The sequence below is a fragment of the Sebastes umbrosus genome, chromosome 8 (assembly GCF_015220745.1).
Source record: "Sebastes umbrosus isolate fSebUmb1 chromosome 8, fSebUmb1.pri, whole genome shotgun sequence".
In the NCBI taxonomy this organism is placed as follows: domain Eukaryota; kingdom Metazoa; phylum Chordata; class Actinopteri; order Perciformes; family Sebastidae; genus Sebastes; species Sebastes umbrosus.
The window spans coordinates 34,995,862-35,018,440 of record NC_051276.1 but is presented as its reverse complement, the minus strand read 5'-3'; the positions used below and the strand labels follow the sequence as shown (position 1 = coordinate 35,018,440).

The 22,579-nt window shown below is 36.9% G+C and overlaps 2 protein-coding genes and 1 long non-coding RNA gene across 5 annotated transcripts in view; 2 read left to right on the top strand and 1 right to left on the bottom strand.

Annotated features, from left to right (window-relative positions):
- Positions 1 to 1,308, top strand: part of snx2 (sorting nexin 2) — a 32,681-nt gene extending 31,373 nt beyond the window's left edge. For both annotated transcript variants that reach the window (XM_037777892.1, XM_037777893.1), the window contains 2 exons: positions 94 to 165; positions 974 to 1,308. In XM_037777892.1, the coding sequence (XP_037633820.1) occupies positions 94 to 165; positions 974 to 1,024 (123 nt within the window). In that variant the 3' untranslated portion in view covers positions 1,025 to 1,308. The remainder of the gene's footprint in view (positions 1 to 93; positions 166 to 973) is intronic.
- LOC119492980 (actin, non-muscle 6.2-like) overlaps positions 1 to 22,579 on the bottom strand; it is an 840,607-nt gene that overhangs the window by 456,262 nt on the left and 361,766 nt on the right. The gene's annotated exons all lie outside the window — the stretch shown is intronic.
- The window catches only part of LOC119493007, a 30,813-nt gene continuing 16,473 nt past the window's right edge, over positions 8,240 to 22,579 (top strand). The window contains exons 1-3 of one of the 2 annotated variants that reach the window (XR_005207886.1): positions 8,240 to 8,375; positions 20,474 to 20,630; positions 22,483 to 22,535. This is a non-coding gene — a long non-coding RNA (uncharacterized LOC119493007). Of the gene's footprint in view, positions 8,376 to 20,473; positions 20,631 to 22,482; positions 22,536 to 22,579 lie in introns of those variants that run through there. The other variant, XR_005207887.1, reaches the window with a different exon arrangement.

Sequence of the window (22,579 nt, the reverse complement as noted above, 5' to 3'; positions counted from 1 at the left end):
TATCCATTAATGTGAGGTTCATCCTGAAGTTCTATGTGTATATTCAAAAATTAAAATGTGTGTGTGACTTTCATACTTTGTTTTTTCCAACAGAAAGAGAGAGTGAAGGACTTTAAAACGATCATTATCAAATACCTGGAGTCACTGGTTCAGACACAACAGCAGGTAAACACAATATTATTATTATTATTATTATTATTATTATTATTGTTGTTATTAATATATTATTATTATATTTTGCATAATTGTTCAATATAAACTTGTGTAAAATCAAATAACTTCAAAGATTACTAAAATCTACGGAAGTCTACGACTGCCAATATTAAAAAAATATATTTTAATTAAATTGAAATTTAATTTTACCTTCATGTTAGCATGCTTTAGTGTATAACACTTTTCTAACGTAATTAGAAAGACTAAACATTTTAAATTAGATACAAATAATGAAAAAAAATAATTGTGATTCTTTAGGCTTTTTTTTAGTTTCACATGAAATTAGCTAGAATTAGGAATAATTTATATATATATATATATAAAATTTATTATTTTTTTCAATGACACATTTCCAAGTTTTCAAGTTATTCAAATTCTAAATTTAAATGCAAAAGTCAATTTTTGCACTGAAAAGTATTTCTCAATGGAGTTTTAATTTTATTTTCAAATTTTTTAAATTAAATTTAAATGTATTTAATTTTATTTTGATGTATCTTATTTAATTTAATTTAATTGATTTAAAATTTTAAAATTTAATTTTGTCATACATCATGCGCACACAAAGTTCCATTTGATTAAATTATTTAATTTTAATAGCGGCAGCCACAGACGTCCATACATTCAGCATGGAATACAACATATAAGATATCTTACCTATAACATTTTAAATGATAACAAAACGTTTACATACAAACTGTAGTATAGAGTACATTTGTGGCACATTAATGAAAAGTGAATCATTTTATTTTTCCTCCCGCAGCTGATAAAATACTGGGAGGCCTTCTTACCCGAGGCGAAGGCCATCTCATAGAGTCCACTCACACACAACAGACAGTCCTGACAGGCTCCGGTCAAACTACACTACCCACAATGCACCGGCCCTCCTCCTCCTCCTCCTGTTTATGCCCAGAGTGAAGAAGAATCAGCTCCAAGTGACTTTTCTGCAGTTAAAAAAAAAAAAAATCAACAAGAAAATTCCTCTTTTATTCCTCTTTTTTTTCTTTTCTGCTGAACTCAGTGTTGCGTTCATGTCCTGTCCGAGTAATTGTTGTTCTCCTGATTGATGCTTTCACAATAATAATACTGTAATATTAATTTTGCACTACTCATACCTGTTTCCTTCTTCGTGTTTCAGCAAAATTCAAAAAGTTCCTGTGTGAGATTTTGTTCATAAACACGAAAACTGTGATTATTTTCAAGGCTGAAGCTCATAAATCCCGTCCGACCTGAACGCAGCACGAGTTATGACCCTGGTGATGGCTTTCCTCTCCAACATGGTGTCAGTTTTTACAACTTGGAGCACTTTGTTCATTTATTTTTTTGTCACCTGACATGAAGGGAACGGCTGAGTGGAGACGCTGGCGGAGGAATCTCACTCTGAATTTGTTTTTGAGTTTATTTTTTAAGGATTAACCTCGATGTTCCTCAACAAAGACAGATTTCCACATTTTAAGGTAAAGAAATTATTGTTTTTTTTCTCCATCAGTTTGGTCTTTGGATGTATGGAAGCTCATTCCTGCCATGAAAACAAAAATAGATGGAAAGTTAGTTATGATAAGAATAAAAATGGTCAGGGAAAATGATTAAAACTTAAATCAGAATTATCAATCTAAATTTTGTGAGGTTTAAATTCTGACAAACTGAAGCCAAAATTTCAGAGACACTAAAGGCCATTTGTTTATGATTTTTTACGCTAGTGTGATCAACAAGCATGTGTAAATTGATGACGTTTAAACCCACTCTATATTCACAGATAATGAAAGAATTAAGCATATCTGAGATGAAATACGCTAAACTTGAGCTTCACTTATGAGCTGTTTCCGTTTTTTTTTGTTGCACTTTTTCGTATAAATTAAACAGACTCGGGTGTCAATACGAACCTGAAAGTGCAGTACTTCTGTTACGTGATAAGTGCAACCGGTTCGACTGTAATCAGCTCATTAAATGGGGCGTTATCAGACATTATAAACCCCATAGATGTGGCTCAGTAGGGGCCTGCTACACCTACTATGTTGTGAAAGTGAAAGCAAAACATTTTCTAACACGTTGTGAAACTGATTGAAATGTTATTTTACGTTATGCATAATTACTACGGTCGCTGTCGTCTCGTTTTATTCCTTCTTTCGGTGATCTACCATGTGAATCAATGATAAAACCTACTGGTAGGTGTAGCAGGTCCCTTCTGAACCACATCTATGAGGCTGATAACCCCTGATAACGCCCCTTTAATGACCTAATAACTGTCTAACCGGCTGTGATAACAGACAGATTGTGTCTAATGTGGGCACCAATAACTGGAGGCTGCTGTATAAACATAATGAATGCCAATATTGTAAAACAGCTGTTTTACATTTATGATAATATAAAATGTCTTCATAGGAAAAGTTGTAATTGTTGACAGATACTTTGCATTTATAAACACATAACAATGTTTTAAACACTTAAATTAAATTGTTACAGGGTTGCTCTTGTATAAACATAAAGAAATGTAGAAGAAAATAGAAATAAAAGTATGTAACGTGTAAATTATGACCATAATGCTACAATATAAACACAATATATGTAAAGAAATATAAGGAAGTACTAAAATTAAAAATAAGAAAATGAAAATATAGCAAATATGTTTAAATATTTGCATGTAGATGTGTATATTTGTTTGTATACGGCTTATAAATGCTAAATAGGGGGACTTAGAGTAAAGTGTTTATCAATCCTGACTTTTCATTTCTTCCAGTTTTCCTGGCATTAAAGGTCTTCCATACATGGTCGAGTCTAGAAGGTAACCCGCAAATTGTGAAATCTGATCTGCAAAAACTTGCTAAATCTCTCGAGACTCGCTGCCCGACGACCTTAACTTGCAGGTTCCCTTCTAGACACTATACCTCCATACGCTGTCCCATAGTACTACAGTGCCCATGAGCCTCAGCGGTAGTTTCTCTGGAGAAGGTTAGAATTTCTTTGTGAAGTGAATTGATCCAAACATTTTATTTTTATTTTACCGTACAATTCCCGCCAGGCAACAAACATCTGAAGCTCTCTGATTGGATGCTGCAGTGCTTTCTGGGAATTGTAGTTTTCTTCTTTCCTAACGCGGTCTTGAACCTTTTGAGCAGATTTTCTTTGGGCTCAGTGTTTGAAACCAGGAATGTGAAAATATTACTGCAGGAAGTCTGCAGATCGCTGTTGAATTTTATCCATAAATAACCTTTCAGCATTATAGGATTATTATCCAGCACTGTGAGTTGTTATGGTAACATCAGTTATCAGCTTGGGAACCACTAAAACGCCACTAAAACCCCCAAAACAAACCTGTAAATCACAATATCTGGTTTTATTTTGGAGTTTAAAATGTGATCCAGAGTCCGTGATGAAGGACAACTGACTGCATCCTGTTTTGTTATTTTGTGTCTTGTACTTCCTGTCACCATTTCAAAACAAGAGCCCTTATTTTTGTTGCTGTATGATCGTAAGTGAAGGCAACGTTTTCTCGTTTCTTGAGCAGAGAAGGAAGAATCACCCTGGGTGGTTCAGTTCACTGCTGCTCTCTCATGAACATTTCCAAACCTAGAAAAAAACCTTGTTTATTACTTAGATCTTTTCTTCTACTGTGAAAAAACTTGATTAATACGCATAGTTAATATGAGTAAAATCTGTTATTAATGCATCATAATTAATCTGTATCCTGAGTGTTCAGAAACACCAAATTAAATCCAGGTGTAAACACGGATTCAAACACCCAAACCAGCGTTGAAGAGATGCATTTCACAATTCTAACAACCTTGTATTGGTTTGACCATTTGCAAATTATACATCAGAAAGTAAAGAAAGCAGAAGATCTCACAGACTTCAATGCAATTTGACATGTTTGGATTATAATTTTGACAAATTTGTATGCATTCATCTCTTGTTATACAAACGCACATATGTTTGGCTTAAAATGACTATGTTTGTTACGTTATTTAAGTTACAGACAAATTAAAATAAATCAACGTTGAAGTTTAGTTTCACACGGGACACAAACAGCGGGTGAAAGTCCTGTGTTTGTTTGACCCATCTATCCACCCAGACCACCTCCCTACGTGGACTTCTGCGGATTATCATTATAAAAGTATTTGTAAGAAGTAAAAAAAAAAAAACGTAATCCGAAACGTAGTTCACGAGTAGAGCTGCAACGATTAATCGATTAGTTGATAAAATAATCAACAATGATAATAATCGTTAGTTGCAGTTTTGTTGTATGGGAACATCATTTTCAGGAGGCGGGTTGCATGAAACAGTCAGAATGTGGAAAATGTTTTTCCGTAGCATCATTGTTGTTTATTTCCCCCCCAAGTCCCGAATCATCAGACCTAAACTAGCGGGATAAAAGAGTCGCAATGTGTTCAATAAAACACAAATAAAGCGTCCCGTATCCAGACGCGATTATGAAAAGCTGCAGTGTGAACAGAACCACGATGTGTTTCTTCCTCCTGCTCGTTCTCCTGATGTTTTCATATTTGTGGTTTTATTAGATTGAACAGGAAGTGAAGGCTCGTTAGAATCATTAGCATCTTTCAGTGATGCAGATGAAGGATTTCCTGTTGAAGGAGACTGAACTTGAAGTGTGACAGACTGTTTCTCTTCCTATCGATCAGATCAGTGATCAGGTAGAAATACTGAACTGTCAATTTATTCTTGATTTTATTTTGTTGAATTTAACGCACACGTCTTTCAGAGAAACTACAAATCCATCATCTCTTATTCAAACTGGATTATTTTCCATCCCCACTCCTCCTCCTCCTCCTCCTCCTCTATCTGAAATCATATAAACACTGTATTGATTGCTACCTTTTTGTATTTTATTCCATGTTTTTTTGCCGACTAAATGATGTGCAATGGTTGAGAGTTTTCAGTTGATGTTTTATTTTCACAGATGATGAAATTCTTTATCTGGAGATTTTTTTTAAACTCTTTTTGTTTTGACGTGACATTCCTGCAGCGCGGCAGAGCAGACGTTTGACAACTTTAATTACAATAAAGGAATGTATCTCATCCCTGGTTGCACTGGGTTTTAATTATTATTATAATACTTATTATTATTATTGTGTCTAATGCAGATCGAGTTATTAAGGCTTTTAAGCCTTTCTTTTACCTAGTGTCTGTTATTATTGTTTATATTATTATTACCCCATGCAATGACATTTTAATATGTATTCTTCTGCTTAATTTTACCATTTTTATTATTAATATCCTTCCCTCTCTTTGTGGATGCATTTTGTTTAAATTACACTTTAAGGTGCATTTCTCTTGAAATGCTAAATAAAAAAAACAAATGCTAATTTTTATTATTATCATACAAATATCAGCAATAATTCAGTAAGATTTTATTTTACATTTATAATTATTAGTATAATTATTAGTAATGATGAAAGTTTTGAGTAGACAACAATTTTTTTTTAAATATTTCTTTGAGGCTTTAAATGCTTTTATAGATATAGAAATAGGTTTAAGGTTCATTTGTTGTCATTCTACAACACAGGGTTACACATTTATAATAATAAATAATAAGAACTTATCTTACAGAGCAACAAGATGCTACGGAGCAGCTGAAGTCCTGAAGCAGCTTTTTTTATAAAATATAAAAATATTTTAAATATTTAAAAAAAACAAAAAAACAACATATATATATATATATATATATATATATATCTCAACAAATGATCATCACAAGATGTTAAAAGATAATTTATGCACACAAATCTTTATTTTGTTCACATGATTTAAAAATGTGGCTAATTTGTGCTAAGAAATGATGCTCTGTCCATAAATACTGCTCTGTGCTGATGTAGTTCAGACGTGTTTGAGGAACAGATTGACTCCCATAATATGTAACAATTTCACCTACAGGTGTCCAATCCTGAGCTGCGTACCCGTCCTCTCACCTGTCCTCTCACCTGTCCTCCGTCACTGTGTGTTGTGGCTCTTTATCCAGCTGTATTTATTTAATCCGTCAGAACCTCAAAGTGATAATCAGAGACTGGAAAAGATTCACACCGACTGTCAGGAGGCTTCACATCAGCTCTGCATATACCACACACACACACACACACACACACACACACTGAGCCTATAGGCTGTCAGAGAGTGTTACTTTGCATTGTGGCTGTCACAGGATCGACTAGCTGTCATATTCACGCTGCAGGTTTCTGTAGAAGACGAACAAATTCACATCTGACTTTATTAAGAGACTCCTGAGCAATATGTAGTCCCACCGTGTGTGCGTGTGCGTGCGTGCGTGTGTGTGTGTGTGCGTGTGTGTGTGTGTGTGTGTGTGAGAAATTCACATCTTGTACATTATGACATGTATACAGTCCAGTACAATACCAACAACAGGGATCAATGTCCAGCAACTGTCCCGAATTCTACTTTCAACTGTCCCAGACTAAACAACCAGTGTTCCATATTAACAGGGCCGGTTTAAGTCAAAGGTCATAAAGGCGGTCAGCTAGGGCGCCACCTTCTGGGAGGCGCTGGTTGCCCTTTAAAAAAAATAAAAATAAAAAATAAATAAATGCCGGTGGGCGTCCTTCATTTTCTGCATTGAGGTAACAAATGAACAAGTGAATAAATAAATAAAGAAATACACTTGTCACGCCTGTAACTCTCTTTCTCACACTTTAGCATTTGCACTGGCTGCACTTATTTGTTAATAAAAGTGTAAATTGTAGTGAAACTGACTAAACACTTTTAAGACAACAATATCAAGGACCAATTGTTTATTTATATTATAATAAATACAGTTATTTTTTTATTTAAAGTTTTGTCTTAAAACCATTGTGATGTCTGATGTGTGTTGCGTTTTTTTTTCATTCTAGATAATAAATATAGTTTTATTATAAACTATGCACGTTAACTTGCATTATTTCATTGACTCTCTGGTCCACTCTGAAAGTTCTGCCAGTTGTTCCCTGCACTTTTAAATCACGCTAGGCGTACCACAATTAGTTTTCTTTATTATTTGAGTCATTGGTTGAGTCACTGTTTCTTGTTTATTTCTAACTGTTTCGAGACAGTAGAAAGCAGAAAAACCTGATTGGTCCCTGGTTCTCCGTTAGCAGGAAACAACATGGTTCCTGCTCATAAACTTTCGGTTATTCCGTCTAAAAATCCACCAAAATCTACCTGCATAACGCCGCTTTTTTACATTTTCTTTTAAATATTATTATTATTTTTCCTCATGTACAGATTATCATGGCTTGAAGATCTTTGCATTAGAACAACAGGATCAGGTTCATCCAAAAAACACAAAAATAATAAATAATAAATAATAAATAAATAAATAAATAAATAAATAAATAAATAAATAAAAAGACAGATTAATAAATAAACACAATTCACGGGCTAGGTTTTTTTTTTGTAAATCATATTTTTTTCTATTATGCTAAAAAGTTCCATTATTTTTCATTAGTTTAAGTATTTTCAAATAAGAAAGAAATCTTATGAAATACACTGAACCTAGGTTTACTGGCATAATGTACTGTTTGGTTTCTACAACAATAGTAAAAAATGTAAATAATTATATATAATAAATTGGATGATAATTCTAGCAAAATTTGATATTAAAAAATCTAAATTTAGCCTCTCTAAGCCCTTATTTATAAGATTTTAAATGTAACCGAACAGTACATTAAAACCATTTTAACTAAAAAAAAATAAGAAAACTGCAAAAACAATTTATTTGTGCTCTTTATTTAATGTATTTATTTAACAGATCCCCCCTGGCTCTGATATTATTTCTCTGTTTTAATTACTCATTTGTTTGAATTTGCACTATATTTACAATAAAGAATTGATTTAAAAAAAAAACCTGCAGCCTTGCTTGTTACACATTCTGTAAGAAAGCAGATGATTTGCTGATGAATGTGTCAATCATCCTTCACCTGCAGCTTCGTCCCGCCCACAGCTCTCACTAGCCAATGGGAGCCCAGTTTACTAACGGCCAAGTCTGATTGACTTCGACAAAAACAAAATAAATGCTATGTAAGGAGAAACAAGTTACAGCAGCGCGTCTAACAGAGAGGAATATGTTAATTATCTTAATAAGAAAAGAGGAGACTATTGAAGGAGCAAGTCCTCCAAGAAACAGAGGGAGAGAGACTACAGGTGCTCTCAGGTGTGTACAGGTGAGCTGTGTTTACTCTCTAGTCGTTGTTTAAGTTGCTGATGAAACTTGCCTGTATGCGTTTATATTATATATTTATTTATTTTTATTATATTATATATTGATATGTTATTATTATATTTATTTATTTGTATTATTATATTATTTATATTTATATTATATATATATATTTATATTATATTATATATTTATTTATTTATATTATAGTATATATTGGTATATTATTATTATATTTATTTATATTATATTATATTATATTATATATTGGTATATTATTATTATTATATTTATTTATATTATTATATAATTTATATTCATATTATTATATATATTTATATTATTATTATATTTATTTATGTTATATTATATATTGTTATATTATTATTATATGTATTTATTTATAATATATATATATATATATGTTTGTATTTATGTAAGGTAGCTCTGGTGTTATTTGGTTTGAGGAGCTGAGCTATAGCTCCTCATGATGCTGTTGGTGCTTTACTTGTATATAGATCAACGACATGCAGTCATGCTTTAATATTACTGGCTCTGTGAGCTCACTAGTGCTGCTGTTTGTGTTATTTGTAGAGAATACTGGCATTGTGGGTAAGTCTGTTACCAGTTAAATAGAGTCTCTGTCCTGTTAATACCATAGCTCCCCCTCAGTAGTGGTTTAGAGATAAGGGTTAGTTCAGGTTCAGGTTTAGGTTCAGGTTTAGGTTCAGGTTTAGGTTCAGGTTTAGGTAGGGAGAAACCATAGAAATAATAATAATAGTGTGCATATTCTATTTTTATTGGGGAAACACATATCGACAGGAAACAGTACTGGACACAACACCTGTTATAGTTAGCAGGACAGCTGGCAACCCCCTGGCAACCACAGCTAACACTGCAGCCACATAGCAACCAGCCAGTAACATTAGCAACGCACATAGCAACCAACCAGTAACACTAGCAACACACATAGCAACCAACCAGTAACACTAGCAACACACATAGCAACCAACCAGTAATACTAGCAACGCATATAGCAACCAACCAGTAACACTAGCAACGCACATAGCAACCAACCAGTAACACTAGCAACGCACATAGCAACCAACCAGTAACACTAGCAACACACATAGCAACCAACCAGTAATACTAGCAACGCATATAGCAACCAACCAGTAACACTAGCAACGCACATAGCAACCAACCAGTAACCAACCAGTAACACTAGCAACGCACATAGCAACCAGCCAGTAACACTAGCAATGCACATAGCAACCAACCAGTAACACTAGCAACACACATAGCAACCAACCAGTAACACTAGCAACGCACATAGCAACCAACCAGTAACACTAGCAACGCACATAGCAACCAACCAGTAACACTAGCAACGCACATAGCAACCAACCAGTAACACTAGCAACGCACATAGCAACCAACCAGTAACACTAGCAACACACATAGCAACCAACCAGTAATACTAGCAACGCATATAGCAACCAACCAGTAACACTAGCAACGCACATAGCAACCAACCAGTAACACTAGCAACGCACATAGCAACAAACCAGTAACGCTAGCAACGCACATAGCAACCAGCCAGTAACACTAGCAATGCACATAGCAACCAACCAGTAACACTAGCAACGCACATAGCAACCAACCAGTAACACTAGCAACGCACATAGCAACCAGCCAGTAACACTAGCAACGCACATAGAAACCAACCAGTAACACTAGCAACGCACATAGCAACCAACCAGTAACACTAGCAACGCACATAGCAACCAACCAGTAACGGTAGCAACGCACATAGCAACCAACTAGTAACACTAGCAACGCACATAGCAACCAACCAGTAACACTAGCAACGCACATAGCAACCACCTCAAGAATGTTAGCGTGTTATGGTCTTTTGTTACCGATAATGTCCACCTTTATGTCCCATTCCATTAGTGTTTCTTTTCATGGACCACAGGTAGGTTAGTAACTGCATTACCTGAAGCTAGCAAGGATCCTAATAAACACCAGAGCTGCCCCCTCTTAGTTGATTAGAATAGAATAGAATAGAATGGCCTTTATTGTTATTGAACAGTCTCCTACACAACGAAATTGGGGTTGCCACAACTGAAGGTCCAATTGCAATAAAACCAAGAATAAAAACATGTAAAAACAAGAATAAATAATAAGAATAATAAAATAAATAAAAAAGAAAACAGAACAGAACGGATGATGTCACAGTAAATAAATCAGGATGAGGTAATAAATATGTTGCACATGTTAGATTGTTGTGGATGTGTTAATATTGCACATTTCTTCGACAGCTGAGGGAAGTCAGTATATATATTCTGTCAAAAGATCATTTTCACCGTCTGTTGTTGCTGTGAACCGCGCGCGGCTCGCGGTAAAAATAGGCGAGACTATGGACAATCATGCGATTAATCGCAATTCAATATTTTAATCGATTGACAGCCCTAGTTTGAACAAATGATGACTAACACGTCATTCATTTGTAGAATGTGTTTCCCTTCCTTTGCTGCCTCACGTAGTGACAAGCTAACAGGTTTGTTGTTGTGATAACGGTCCTGCAGGGCAGACGTGTTGTTAGAAATCAGCCAACAGTCTATGGTGTCGAATCCAAAGTGTTTCCTCACTTTACTTCTTGGATGGTTTGGGCTCAGGATTATCCGTTCTGTGCAGCTCATTAGTTTCCTCCATTTTGCTTTAATAAATATAATATCAGTGGTTTTATTTACGAAGGGCAACAGAAATGTTTCTTCCTTTGTGAATTTGGGTATCAAGATTGAATATATATCGAATATCGAATACCAGTCGCCTCTGCTCTACTAGTTCACCCTCTTCATATGACTTCCCCTTCCAGAGCATACCGGAGCATTTCCACTGTGGTCCTCCTGTCTCTGTCAGGTTGAGAATAATGTAGGTAAAGCTGCATCCTTAACCTCCCGCTATCACTTAACCCCAAGAGTAATGGTGCATCCACTTTTACAGCTTCACCTCCACCTCTGAAATTTTCACTTTGACTCCAGAATAATGCATCTGCATCTGTTTTTCCTGGCTCCCTCTAACCTCTCGTTCTCGCATGACTCCAGAATAATGGAGACGTATTTATTTTTACACCCTCCGTCTCGACCTCGCGTCGCCATCAATCTGGCTTTAGAATAATGTAGGCACATCTGTTCTGCTCACCCCTCCTAACCCCTCAATTTCCCCGCCACTTCAGGATAATGTAGGTGCATCTATTATCTCCGCTCACACCAGCGCCGCTGTCGCCGACCCGTTTTTAGAATAATGTAGCTGCATTTACAACCGGCCCCCCTATAACCTCTCACGCTATCGCCGCGGGGTCGGGGGATAAATAAAGTGCTCTGCTTTAAGCTTCAACATCGTGCCGAGGTATTTATTATTTCAGCTCATCATTTACACCAAATCACCGGACACTTTCCATATTCTCTCCGTCGGCCGCTTTAACTTTCTGCTTTTCTCCGGAGACACAGACGAGGAGCAGCGAGGGAAGGGAATGAAACAAAAAGCACTCGGTAGCAGATAACAGTGTTGTTGCAGCGTAACCCCCCGGCTTTTATTTATCATATCTCCAAATGGCGGTGTAGCTGTGGTCAGGATACAGTGACCTTAGTTGATCAACTACCCCCCTCGGCAGCCCGATAAGAGGGCTAATATAACAGCGAGCGAGGGGGAAGGTTGTACTGTAATTATTTCTGCGCTGTCAGAGGGGGAACAGACCGCGGCCCCCCGAGCCGATTCAAATCTGAGGGGAAACTAAAAAGAGGAGGAGGAGGGAGGAAGGGCCGCAACAACAACAACAACGCCAGCGAGACAAATATCAGCCAGCCGCCGCGACACGCCTGAAATTGGACCAGTTTGTCATGCACAGGGCTGCCACCTACACACACACACACACACACACACACACACACATCCGAACAGGACTTAATTCAAACTTTACTGGTTCCACACAAACACCAAATACTCTCTGGCAGATATGTGAAAAATTGCCTTGAGCGTGCACCACATCATGTACATCGCCACTCGTACACTTTATTAAACATACAAACACATCGTGAATAAATACGTCAAATGTTTTAAACCAAATGGTTCAAAGAAACTACATACATTACATTACAGAGGAGAGGAGAGAATAAAAGCAAGCGTAGGATGTGTAAAGCATTAAAGATTAATTCAGATGTCAATAAAATAAAACAAACTACTCGATATACTGTGAGAGTTCTCAACGCAAACAACATACATCTTATAAAACAGCTCACAAATATATAGTTTCATGTTTAAAAAAGTCTCAGTAATTTCCTAAAACAGCTGCTCACCGTAGTTTTTTATCAAACTAAGAGGAGGAAATGCATTTGTTGGGGACTATTTTCAACGGTGGAATAATCCACATCTGGTTCTCTATTGAGACTGACTCTTTAAAACAGTGGTGAAGTTCAGAACTGATAACATTACAGCATCTCCCACAAGGTTTTGATTGGCTGAACGAACGAGATCCAGCTAATCAGCTGCAGGTGGAGTAAAGAAAGATGGAACATATGCAGAACTTAGGACGCCGCTTTCCTTATCGTCTGGACTTTGCACCTTCAAATATTCTGTACAGGACATTCGATCCGGTGTGTGACTACCTCGTCACATTCATATGGAGGAGAAATGACTACAAATAGACCAGCGGGTCCGTCCTCTCTCCCGATACATGCTTCCACCTTCCCTTCATCCAGAGGAAGATCTCTATCTGGTGCCGACATTTTGATATCCCGTATCATAGCAACCAGATGCAACCAAAGCGCCTCAACTTAAAAAAACGCTGCGCCTCATTGCCCTTTTTTGTTCTGCATTTAACAATAAACAAGTATTTAATACTTTTATAACTGTCATCGTCGTCATTTAAAAAGCAGCAATATACCTAAAAATAGCTCAACAATAAAGATTATTTATATAACACAAAAATCAATATAAATGAAGTAATTTGCAAAAAAATAAATTGCAATAATCCCGTAATATGGCACCGTTGAGCCAGTCATTGCAAACGCAGGAGAAAATCCTTCACCGTGACAGACCTAACCGACACATGGAGGCACGCTTTAGCGACTGCATGCGACGCACCGGGCTTTCAACGAACTCTATTCAACGGCCAGAGGTTCTGACATCGTATGAAGAGCGTGAGAGTCCATTTAGGAATAGAGGGAGGGGAGGATGGATGTTTCAAACAAACACAGGACTTTCACCTAGGAGACTGCTCTCCATGTCTGGTGTGAAACTAAAAGTAAAACAGAAGTTTATTTTGAAAAGAAACTATTCATGTAAGGAGTGTATATTGACACGCCGTCCCTGGTCCGTCCAATAGTAACACTAGAGGGGTTCCTCTGTGCGTCGGTTTCCGATACCGAGGGCCACTGACCGAGCGGCGGTATTTGACGAGTTGGGAGAGACAACGTGACGGCATCACATCCCTGATTTCTGTTGTTTATTTAGTTGCCGGTATATGACTGACTTTAGTTCACTTTAAACCTACAGTAAACATAACATGTTCTTTTCTGCGTATATTTTCTTCTCTGTACCGAAACCTTATCGAGCCGTAACCCCAGAACCGAGGAACCTAACAGATGGATTTGTGTACAGTTACACCAAAATTAAGTCTTCTTACACTTTTTATTTTCTTCCCTCCGGTCTTGTGTCTCCTCGTCTCCTCTCTTTCTGTTCCTCAATCTTCCTCATTGTCTTTTTATCTCACTCCTGTCATAATGTGTTCTGTTAATTCATCTTTTTGTCCTTTTTCTTGTCCACAGCGCAGACTTCCTGTCATATTTTATTCTATTTGATGCGTCAGGAACGACCACAGTCAAACCCGTGTAACCACAGACCGCTGCCGGATGATTTATGAGCGACTTCGCTACTTTTTAAAGTCTTGAATTCAACCCGAAGTTAGTTTGACCTTGAAAACAACAAGCGAGAAACCCAAAGCTGCTTGGTAGCTGCTGCAGCGTATAATTGTTAAGACCCCCCCCCCTCCATCCCTAAGAAAAAGTGTCAATTGTGGCTTTTATTGTGAAGCCGGGAGGATGTATGGGCCGGTGTCGCCCGGTGATAGATGACACGATACCCAGCTTTCCTGATTTCGCAAATTTCTATGAAATGTGTCCTGAGTTCACGAATGGCGAGGAGATAAGAGGCTGGAAGAGGCTCGCCGGCCAATAGGATTCATCCATTTCTGCCTCTTATCTGCTGATAGAGGAGGACCCTCTCTCTCTCTCCTCTCCTTTCTCCTCCTTCCCTCCTCTTTTTTTTTTTTTTTTTTACAACTCCTCTCCTTTGCTTCTTCATCATCATCCTTTACCTCTTGTCTCTTTCTCACTTCTTTCCTTTCATCTTCCTCCTTTTTGTCTCCTCTCTTCATCTCCTCTCCCGTGTCACAGATCTCTTGTTTTTCTCCTCCTCCTCCTTTCTTTTCTCTTCCTCCCTTGTTTCCCTCTACTTCTCTTTTACTTTCTTCTTTTCTCTCTCTCTTTTTGTCTCATTTTCTTGTTTTTTTTCACTTCTTTGATTCTCATCTCCTCATTTTTATCTTCTTTTTTTTAAACATGCAGCGTTTAGTAAGGACATAACAAATAAAGAATATAGTATTTAGAGGACGACCAGCCAATAATACAACACCTCAAGAATACCAGCTGTTCCTGTGTTCAGACAGAACGGGAAGTAAATCTTAGAGGTGGCACGATTGCATACAAAGTCAATAAAAAGATGTGATTAGATGCCAAAAGTTATCGTATCCCCGAGCTGAATGGACTTCATAAATGCTTACATTGAATGTTTGTACAGTTGGTGACGTTACAGAGTCCGGTTGGGTCCAGCGGTCGAATTCGTACGAATGACCGGAGGCGAAAAATTGCTTCACTTTCTGACTGAACACATTTTTAGAGTACAATATTTAACGAGGTCAACAGTTAGCTTAAGACACTAATGTATTCAACTTATTGTCATACAACGGTTCGTATGATATCTAACTAAAAGTTATTCCTCATATTTTGTGCGTTTTCCTACGAATGTCCAGCAACACGCGTCAGTTTCCGCACACAGTCTTTTCAAAATAATCTTCTGTCTTCACAGGAAAACTACTTAATTAGGCTTAGGCAACAAAAATACTTAGTTAGGTTTAGGAAAAGATTGTGGTTTGAGTTAAAATATCTACAGAAGTGGTGTTACTTAAGTGTGGAAGTTACGTGACAAATACGCCAACGTTTGGGTTAGAATAACTACTGAAGTGCCGTTACTTAAGTACGGAAGTTACGTGACAAATAAATCAACGTTGACGTTTGGTTTCACACGGGGTACGAACAGAGATCTCCTGGGTTAAAGTCTGGTGTTTTGTCCTCCCTATGCGGCGTTTGTCTCTCTTTATACTTCGTGGTTTACGATTATGTGCATAACATACGCATTGATTTTGTGGGATATATACGAATTACAGTGCGTTACTTTTAGTAGGTAGAGCCAGGAACGGTGTAGGAGAACGGCCTGAAAAATGAGCTTGGATGCAACCTGGATTGAATTAGTTGTTACCCGGATGCTAAAGGTTCGGTTGAACGTTTGTTTATTTACATCAGGCGTGATATCAGCATTTATACTGTGAGTGTTAGAGAGTAAAAGTCACAGTATAGAGCGTAGCAGATGAGATGCTGTAATAGAATTGTGTATTGGCCGTGGTGACTTGCAGCGTGATAATGACTGTTGAATAAATGCTGAGATATTGTGATGTGAGCAGCAGCAGTGATGTGTAGATAAGTGAAGTTGTGCAGTATTTCCTCAGCAGCGTGCTGGCAGAGCTCTCCACTGATTCACTCTGTGTGTTTTACTGAAAAACACTTTGGAAGTGTTTTGTCTCTTAAGAACCTCCGAGGCGCTCTCCCTCCGCAGCTTCCGGTAAAACTGCCGGCGCTGCCGTTCGTCCGGCCGAGACACTTGATCTTCTTCAAGACACTTCACGCCTTTTTTTTCCCCGTCTTTTTGTTTTTTTAAGATCCCTTAAAACAACATTGATTGTTTCCCAGAATGACTTTCTGTCGCCGTGGTAATGATTATGCAGATGTGGCACAACCTTTCCGTTTGACGGGCGGTTCCCACGGGGGAGGCGGTGACACGGCGGCCGCTGCCACGCCGACAGGCGACCGACATGCCCCCTCCTCTCCTCTACAGACGACCCCTTCTCCTTCTGCTTAGTCTGGCCTTTTACTGGAGGGTGGAGGAGGAGATGGAGGAGGTGATGGAGGAGGTGATGGAGAAGGAGGAGGAGATGGAGGAGGAGATGATGAGGAGGTGATGGAGATGATGGAGGAGGAGATGGAGGAGGACATGGAGGAGGAGATGGAGGAGGTGATTGAGGAGCAGATGGAGGAGATGATTGAGTAGGTGATGGAGGAGCTGATGGAGGAGCTGATTGAGGAGGAGATGGAGAAGAAGATGAAGGAGGAGGTGGAGGAGGTGATGGAGGAAGAGATGGAGGAGGTGATGGAGGAGGTGATGGAGGAGATAGATGAGGTGATGGAGGAGATGATGGAGGAGGAGATGGAGGAGGAGAAGGTGATGGAGGAGGAGATGGAGATGGAGATGAAGGAGGAGATGGAGGAGGTGATGGAGGTGATGGAGGAAGAGATGAAGGAGGTGATGGAGGAGGTGATGGAGGAGATAGATGAGGTGATGGAGGAAGAGATGGAGGAGATGATGGAGGAGGAGATGGAGGACAAGGTGATGGAGGAGGTGATGGAGGAGGAGATGGAGGAGGTGATGGAGGAGCAGCTCGGTTTAAATCAGTTATCTTAAAATGAAAGATTCGATTACCTGAAATGATCAAAACTTTCAGATATCAACAATTACTATTTTATGTCTGAAAGTATTATTGACGTTTTGCTTCACATCATGTCTGTCATCTAGATATAATTATTATTTTCACGACTAAATAATAAACAATTAGAAAGGTTGCCGTTTAAACCCTCAATTAAGTAACATTTCATGAACAAACAGATCAAGACTTTAGATACGTCATAAAACTACATTCAAAACATTCATTCAGAAAAATAGCAATTCATTTTTTATTGTTTACTGTACAATATCTTAACGATGTGTACATTTACTCTAATAATATAGATACAATATTAGCATTTCACTCAACAAAAAGTTATTATATATATATATTATATGAGTTATTAAAATCATACATATGACATACTAAACGTTAAATTATAAAATTTCACAGACAAAACAAAACAAAAAATTTCAAATTATTCATACTGCAAAGAAAATTAAATAATAATTTGCATATTTATTTTACAATTCTACAGGCCTACATCATCTTAAAACACAACTTCTTAAGTTGTTTCTTAAAATAAAATAATCTTTTTTTTTTGTAGATTGCTGACATATAAATATGTCAGACTATTCCAGTCAGATAGATTCCAGTTAAAAATAAGAAATTACAAATATAAGAGATAAATGCATTGGAAAAATATGAATAAAGGAGTATGTAAACATGTAAATTATATACACAATGCTACAATATTTAACACAATATATGTAGATGAATAAATAATAAAAATAAGAATAGAAAATTAAAGATATGTACAAATATATGCGCATCAAACACACAATATCTAACCCAATTTTCTTTTAATTATTTAACTTAAGATTTAATTTAAAATACTACATTTTTAATAATTAGAAAATATTAGATCACATTAAATACTGTGAATAAATGCATCTTTCTGAAACATGTAATTTTGCACCTTTTAGTTAAATATATCGATTCAATGATCAACGATCCAATATCATCGATGCAAAGAGAAAATAACGATTCATATCGTCATCATTAAGATGCACCTTTATTTTAAAATTCCCACTTTATATTAATGCTTTTTATTTAAAAGAATAGATTGTTTTTCTTTTAAATGTCTGGTAGAGCCCAGTTATAAAACGGTCAAATCATATTTTAGTTGCTTTTTGTGAGTTGACATAAATGCAACTGATTGACTGAAATAGACGTTTGATATCGTCTCATATCGATCGCAGACTCTGTGGTATCAGCAAATATCGTATTGTTGTCCAAAGAATCTAAATATATCGTGATGAAACTTGTGATTTGCTCCCTACGTTTAGTAGAGACTGGACACTATTTGTCGCGTATCAAGTCACATTTCAAAAAATGTGTAAAATTTAAGAAAAATAATCTTCTTCTTTCAATACTTCTAACATAAAACAGATATTAGATATGAATCCTTTAATAGTTCTTGTCTGGAGTGTTTGGAGTAACTATATGTGACACCTGATCCCCCTCCTGTAATAATAAAAACAAGAGATATATTTTGACATATGAAGTAAATGTCTTTGTAGTGTGACAGTAAAACCTCCTCGCCGCTCTTCCCTCCTCCAATGACAGCCCCGCACTGATTTATTCTCTGGGATGATTGGCCGTCTGCCGTCTCGTTGACAGCGAACCTTCTTCATCATATCTCCACTTTTCCTCTCCTCCTCCTCTTATTTCTCCAAATCATTTTTCCTTTCATATTAAGTTTTTTTTTCTCTCTCCAGGCCTCCCTCTGCTCTGCCGCTGGGTTTTTATTTGACAGGAAATATTCCAGGCGATGTGGCGTGGTTGTAGATCTCGGGCCGTGGCAGACGCTATCGATCGGGCTGATTTGCATACATAAATCTATTGGCTATCTGACACTTGCCAATATTCTGGGCAGCAGGGAGTGGCGGTGCTGAGTCGGCCAGGTCACATTATCATTGGTGATGGAGCTTTGATGAAGTGTGACAGCGCTGCACAGCTGCTGACTGACTGGACCAAACACTGCACTGTAAAAAATGAAGGGACAACTTTAACAGCAGCATTTGGCTTTTTAAACATACATTTGTCAGGATATATTTAATAATAATTTATAAACACCTGAATGACAATTAACTAATCAATCATGTTAATGAAATCACATTTTAATATGTTATTTCATGTAAATTACCATATACAAAAATCAGAAGTTATTAAAGGCCTTTACGCAGTGGGGGGGGGGGGGGGGGGGGGGGTGGCGTGACAAATAAACTGAACAAAGATGCAAAATACTCGCCTGCAAATATTAAATGTCTTTTATTGTGAAAGGTAAAAATAGAAGGAGTGGATCTGGTCTGCGCTGCCTTTGTCAAGGTTGACAGGAGAGATACATTTTGCCCCCCCCCCAGCGGGTACATTATGTCGACGTTTGTGAACCAAAAATACGTTTTACAAAAATGTTTCATATCAGCCTCGTATCACGCTTGCAGAAACGCACGATGATACGTAGTTTACGTTGTGAAATGATTAGTTAGGTTTAGGCTACAACACTACTTAAGGTTAGAAAAAACATCATGGTTTGTGTTCAAATAATAATAACAATAACGTAACGCAACAACGTAATGCAACAACGTAATGCAACAACGTAACGCAACAACGTAACGCAACAACGTAATGCAACAACATAACGTAACAACGTAATGCAACAACACAACGTAACAATGCAACGTATCAACCGTAACAACATAACTAAGTAAACAAATAAAAAAACGCCCTTAGCGGACTTTCTTACGTAACGCTAAGTAACAAGCATAACAACGTTGTATAACACAATGTTACGTAAAACAAACAACGTTACGTAAAACAACATTACGTAAAACAACGTTACGTAAAACAACGTTACGTAACAAACTTCCTGGTTGAAAGTGTAGATTTAAAATGTTTTCATTGAACAACGAAGGCTTTTGTAAAGACAAAAAAGACATGATAATTTCAATGAATGAATCTGAAATCTTTTCCCAGACCCCCTGGCAGAGTGCCACGGACCCCTGCTGGTCCCCGGACCCCACCTTGAGAATCACTGGTTTAAAGGACACGTATAGAAGGAATAAACAGACGTATAGCTGACTCTCCTTGTGAATTACTGTCCGTCTTGACTTGGTTAGACCAGAGGAGATATTTGTTTTTATTCTGACTTTTAAGTGCCCTCTTTTGAATCAGAGATCAATAATATTTCTTATATTTAACAGGCAGAATCTGACGTGCTGCCGTACCTGGCGATGAGCCTAGAAGGTAACAAACTCCAACCTGACTTCAGGACAAATTGGGTCGTTTTCACAAACAAAAACACAAATCTCCTCCGTCTGAGATCTGCCGGGGAGCGGCAAAGACAAAACACAAGTCCAGGTACGTTTCTTGCTTTTTTTATTAAATCTGGAGAGATCTTTTTACAAATTACAATTACGTCTGTTGGCACAATTAGTCACTGAGTTGATTAAATGATTAATAACAGCTCTTATGATGTGTTTATGTGCAAAAAGTTGGCTTCTAAACAGCATTTGTAATTTATAATACATCATCAAAAACCAGAAATGGCACCAGAGGGTGGAGCTAAGTACAACCGAATGCTGTGAAAGGGTTAAAGTTGTAAAACGAAAACATGGACAACTTCCAGACCGGGTAACGCCGTGGTAGTGACCTGTCAATCACAAGGTAGCCCCGCCCTAAAGCGTCCCCTGCTTTATGGTCTATCTGACTCTAAATGGGACCATAATCTACTAAATGAACATCATGCTGTATTGAAGAAGACTTGAAACTAGAGATTGAGACCATAAACTCATGTTTACAATGTTTACTGAGGTAATAAATCAAGAGAGAAGTAGAAGCTCATTTTCTCATAGACTTCTATACAACCAGACTTCTTTTAGCAACCAGAGGAGTCGCCCCCTGCTGGCTGGTAGAGAGAATGCAGGTTTAAGACACTTCAGCATTGGCTTCACTTCTCAGACCTGGAGGTTGACCACTATTGCAGTATGTACGTGCACTTATGTGTTTCTGCACCATTTTCTTGTGTGCGTGTGTATGTGTGTATGTGTGTGTGCGTGTGTGTGTGCATGTGTGTGTGTGTGTGAAGCAGTGCAGCCTCCAGTTTCTTTGTTTCTGTCGGAGGAAAAGGTCAAAGCAGCAGAGAGAATTAATTGAAGAGTGAGAGAGCACAGCTGCTTCTGTCAGACCAACCAGGCCTCTGTAAGTGTGTGTGTGTGTGTGTGTGTGTGTGTGTGTGTGTGTGTGTGTGTGTGTGTGTGTGTGTGTGTGTGTGTGTGTGTGTGTGTGTGTATGTGCGTGTGCGTGTGTGCGTGTGTGTGTGTGTGTTCAGGGTTTTATGAGCTGCAATTCTGCAACTTATTCAGTCAGATAAAGAACTTGTTTCTCTATCTGTTGTTCAGTATGTGTCCGGTCATATTTTTTAGATGTATCATAAATACGTTTGTAATAATATTCCACGTCAAAAATCAAACATGTCTTTCTGCTCTTGTATAATCAAATGTATAAAGAAAAGAATACAGAGATAAATAAGTTTGGGGAAATAAATAGGGGGTGAAATGCTAAGGGAAAAATCATAAATAAATAAACATAAATAAATACATACATTTAGAAATAAATATAAAATAAATAAATACATACCTTTAAAAATAAATAAGAAATAAATGCAAAAAGAAATACATGAATAAAACTAAATGCAAAAATATATAAGTTAAAAAAAATTATAAAAATAAATACATAGATAAACAAAAATGGATATTAAACGGAATAAATAAATAAGGAAATTAATACATAAAGGTAAAAAAATAAATAAAATTCATAATTTATTTTTTATTTTTTAATAATTTTATTTTTGTCGCTGTGTGGTGCGTTTCTGGCAATAAAAATGAATACAGAAATAAATAAGATTGGGGAAATAACTAAGGAGTGAAATGCAAAGGGAAAATCTTGCAGAAATAAATATATACATGTGCATTTAAAAATAAATATTAAATAAATACATACATACATTTAAAAATAAATACAAATTAAATTAAAAAATAAATAAATGAATTAAAAATTAAAAAAATAAATAAATAAAGGGCAAAATTAAACAGAAGAATAAATGATTATTAATGGTTACATTTATTTTTAATATTATTTTTGCTACATTTAATGACATATTTATTGATCGAGTGATTTATTTACTTATTTATTTATTTTTTTATATTGGCAGGTTCCGTCACCCAGGAGGCCGCTGTTTGTGTCCCATGTGAAACTAAAAGTCAACGTTCACTTATTTTAATTCACGTCTGTCACTTAATAAATAAATA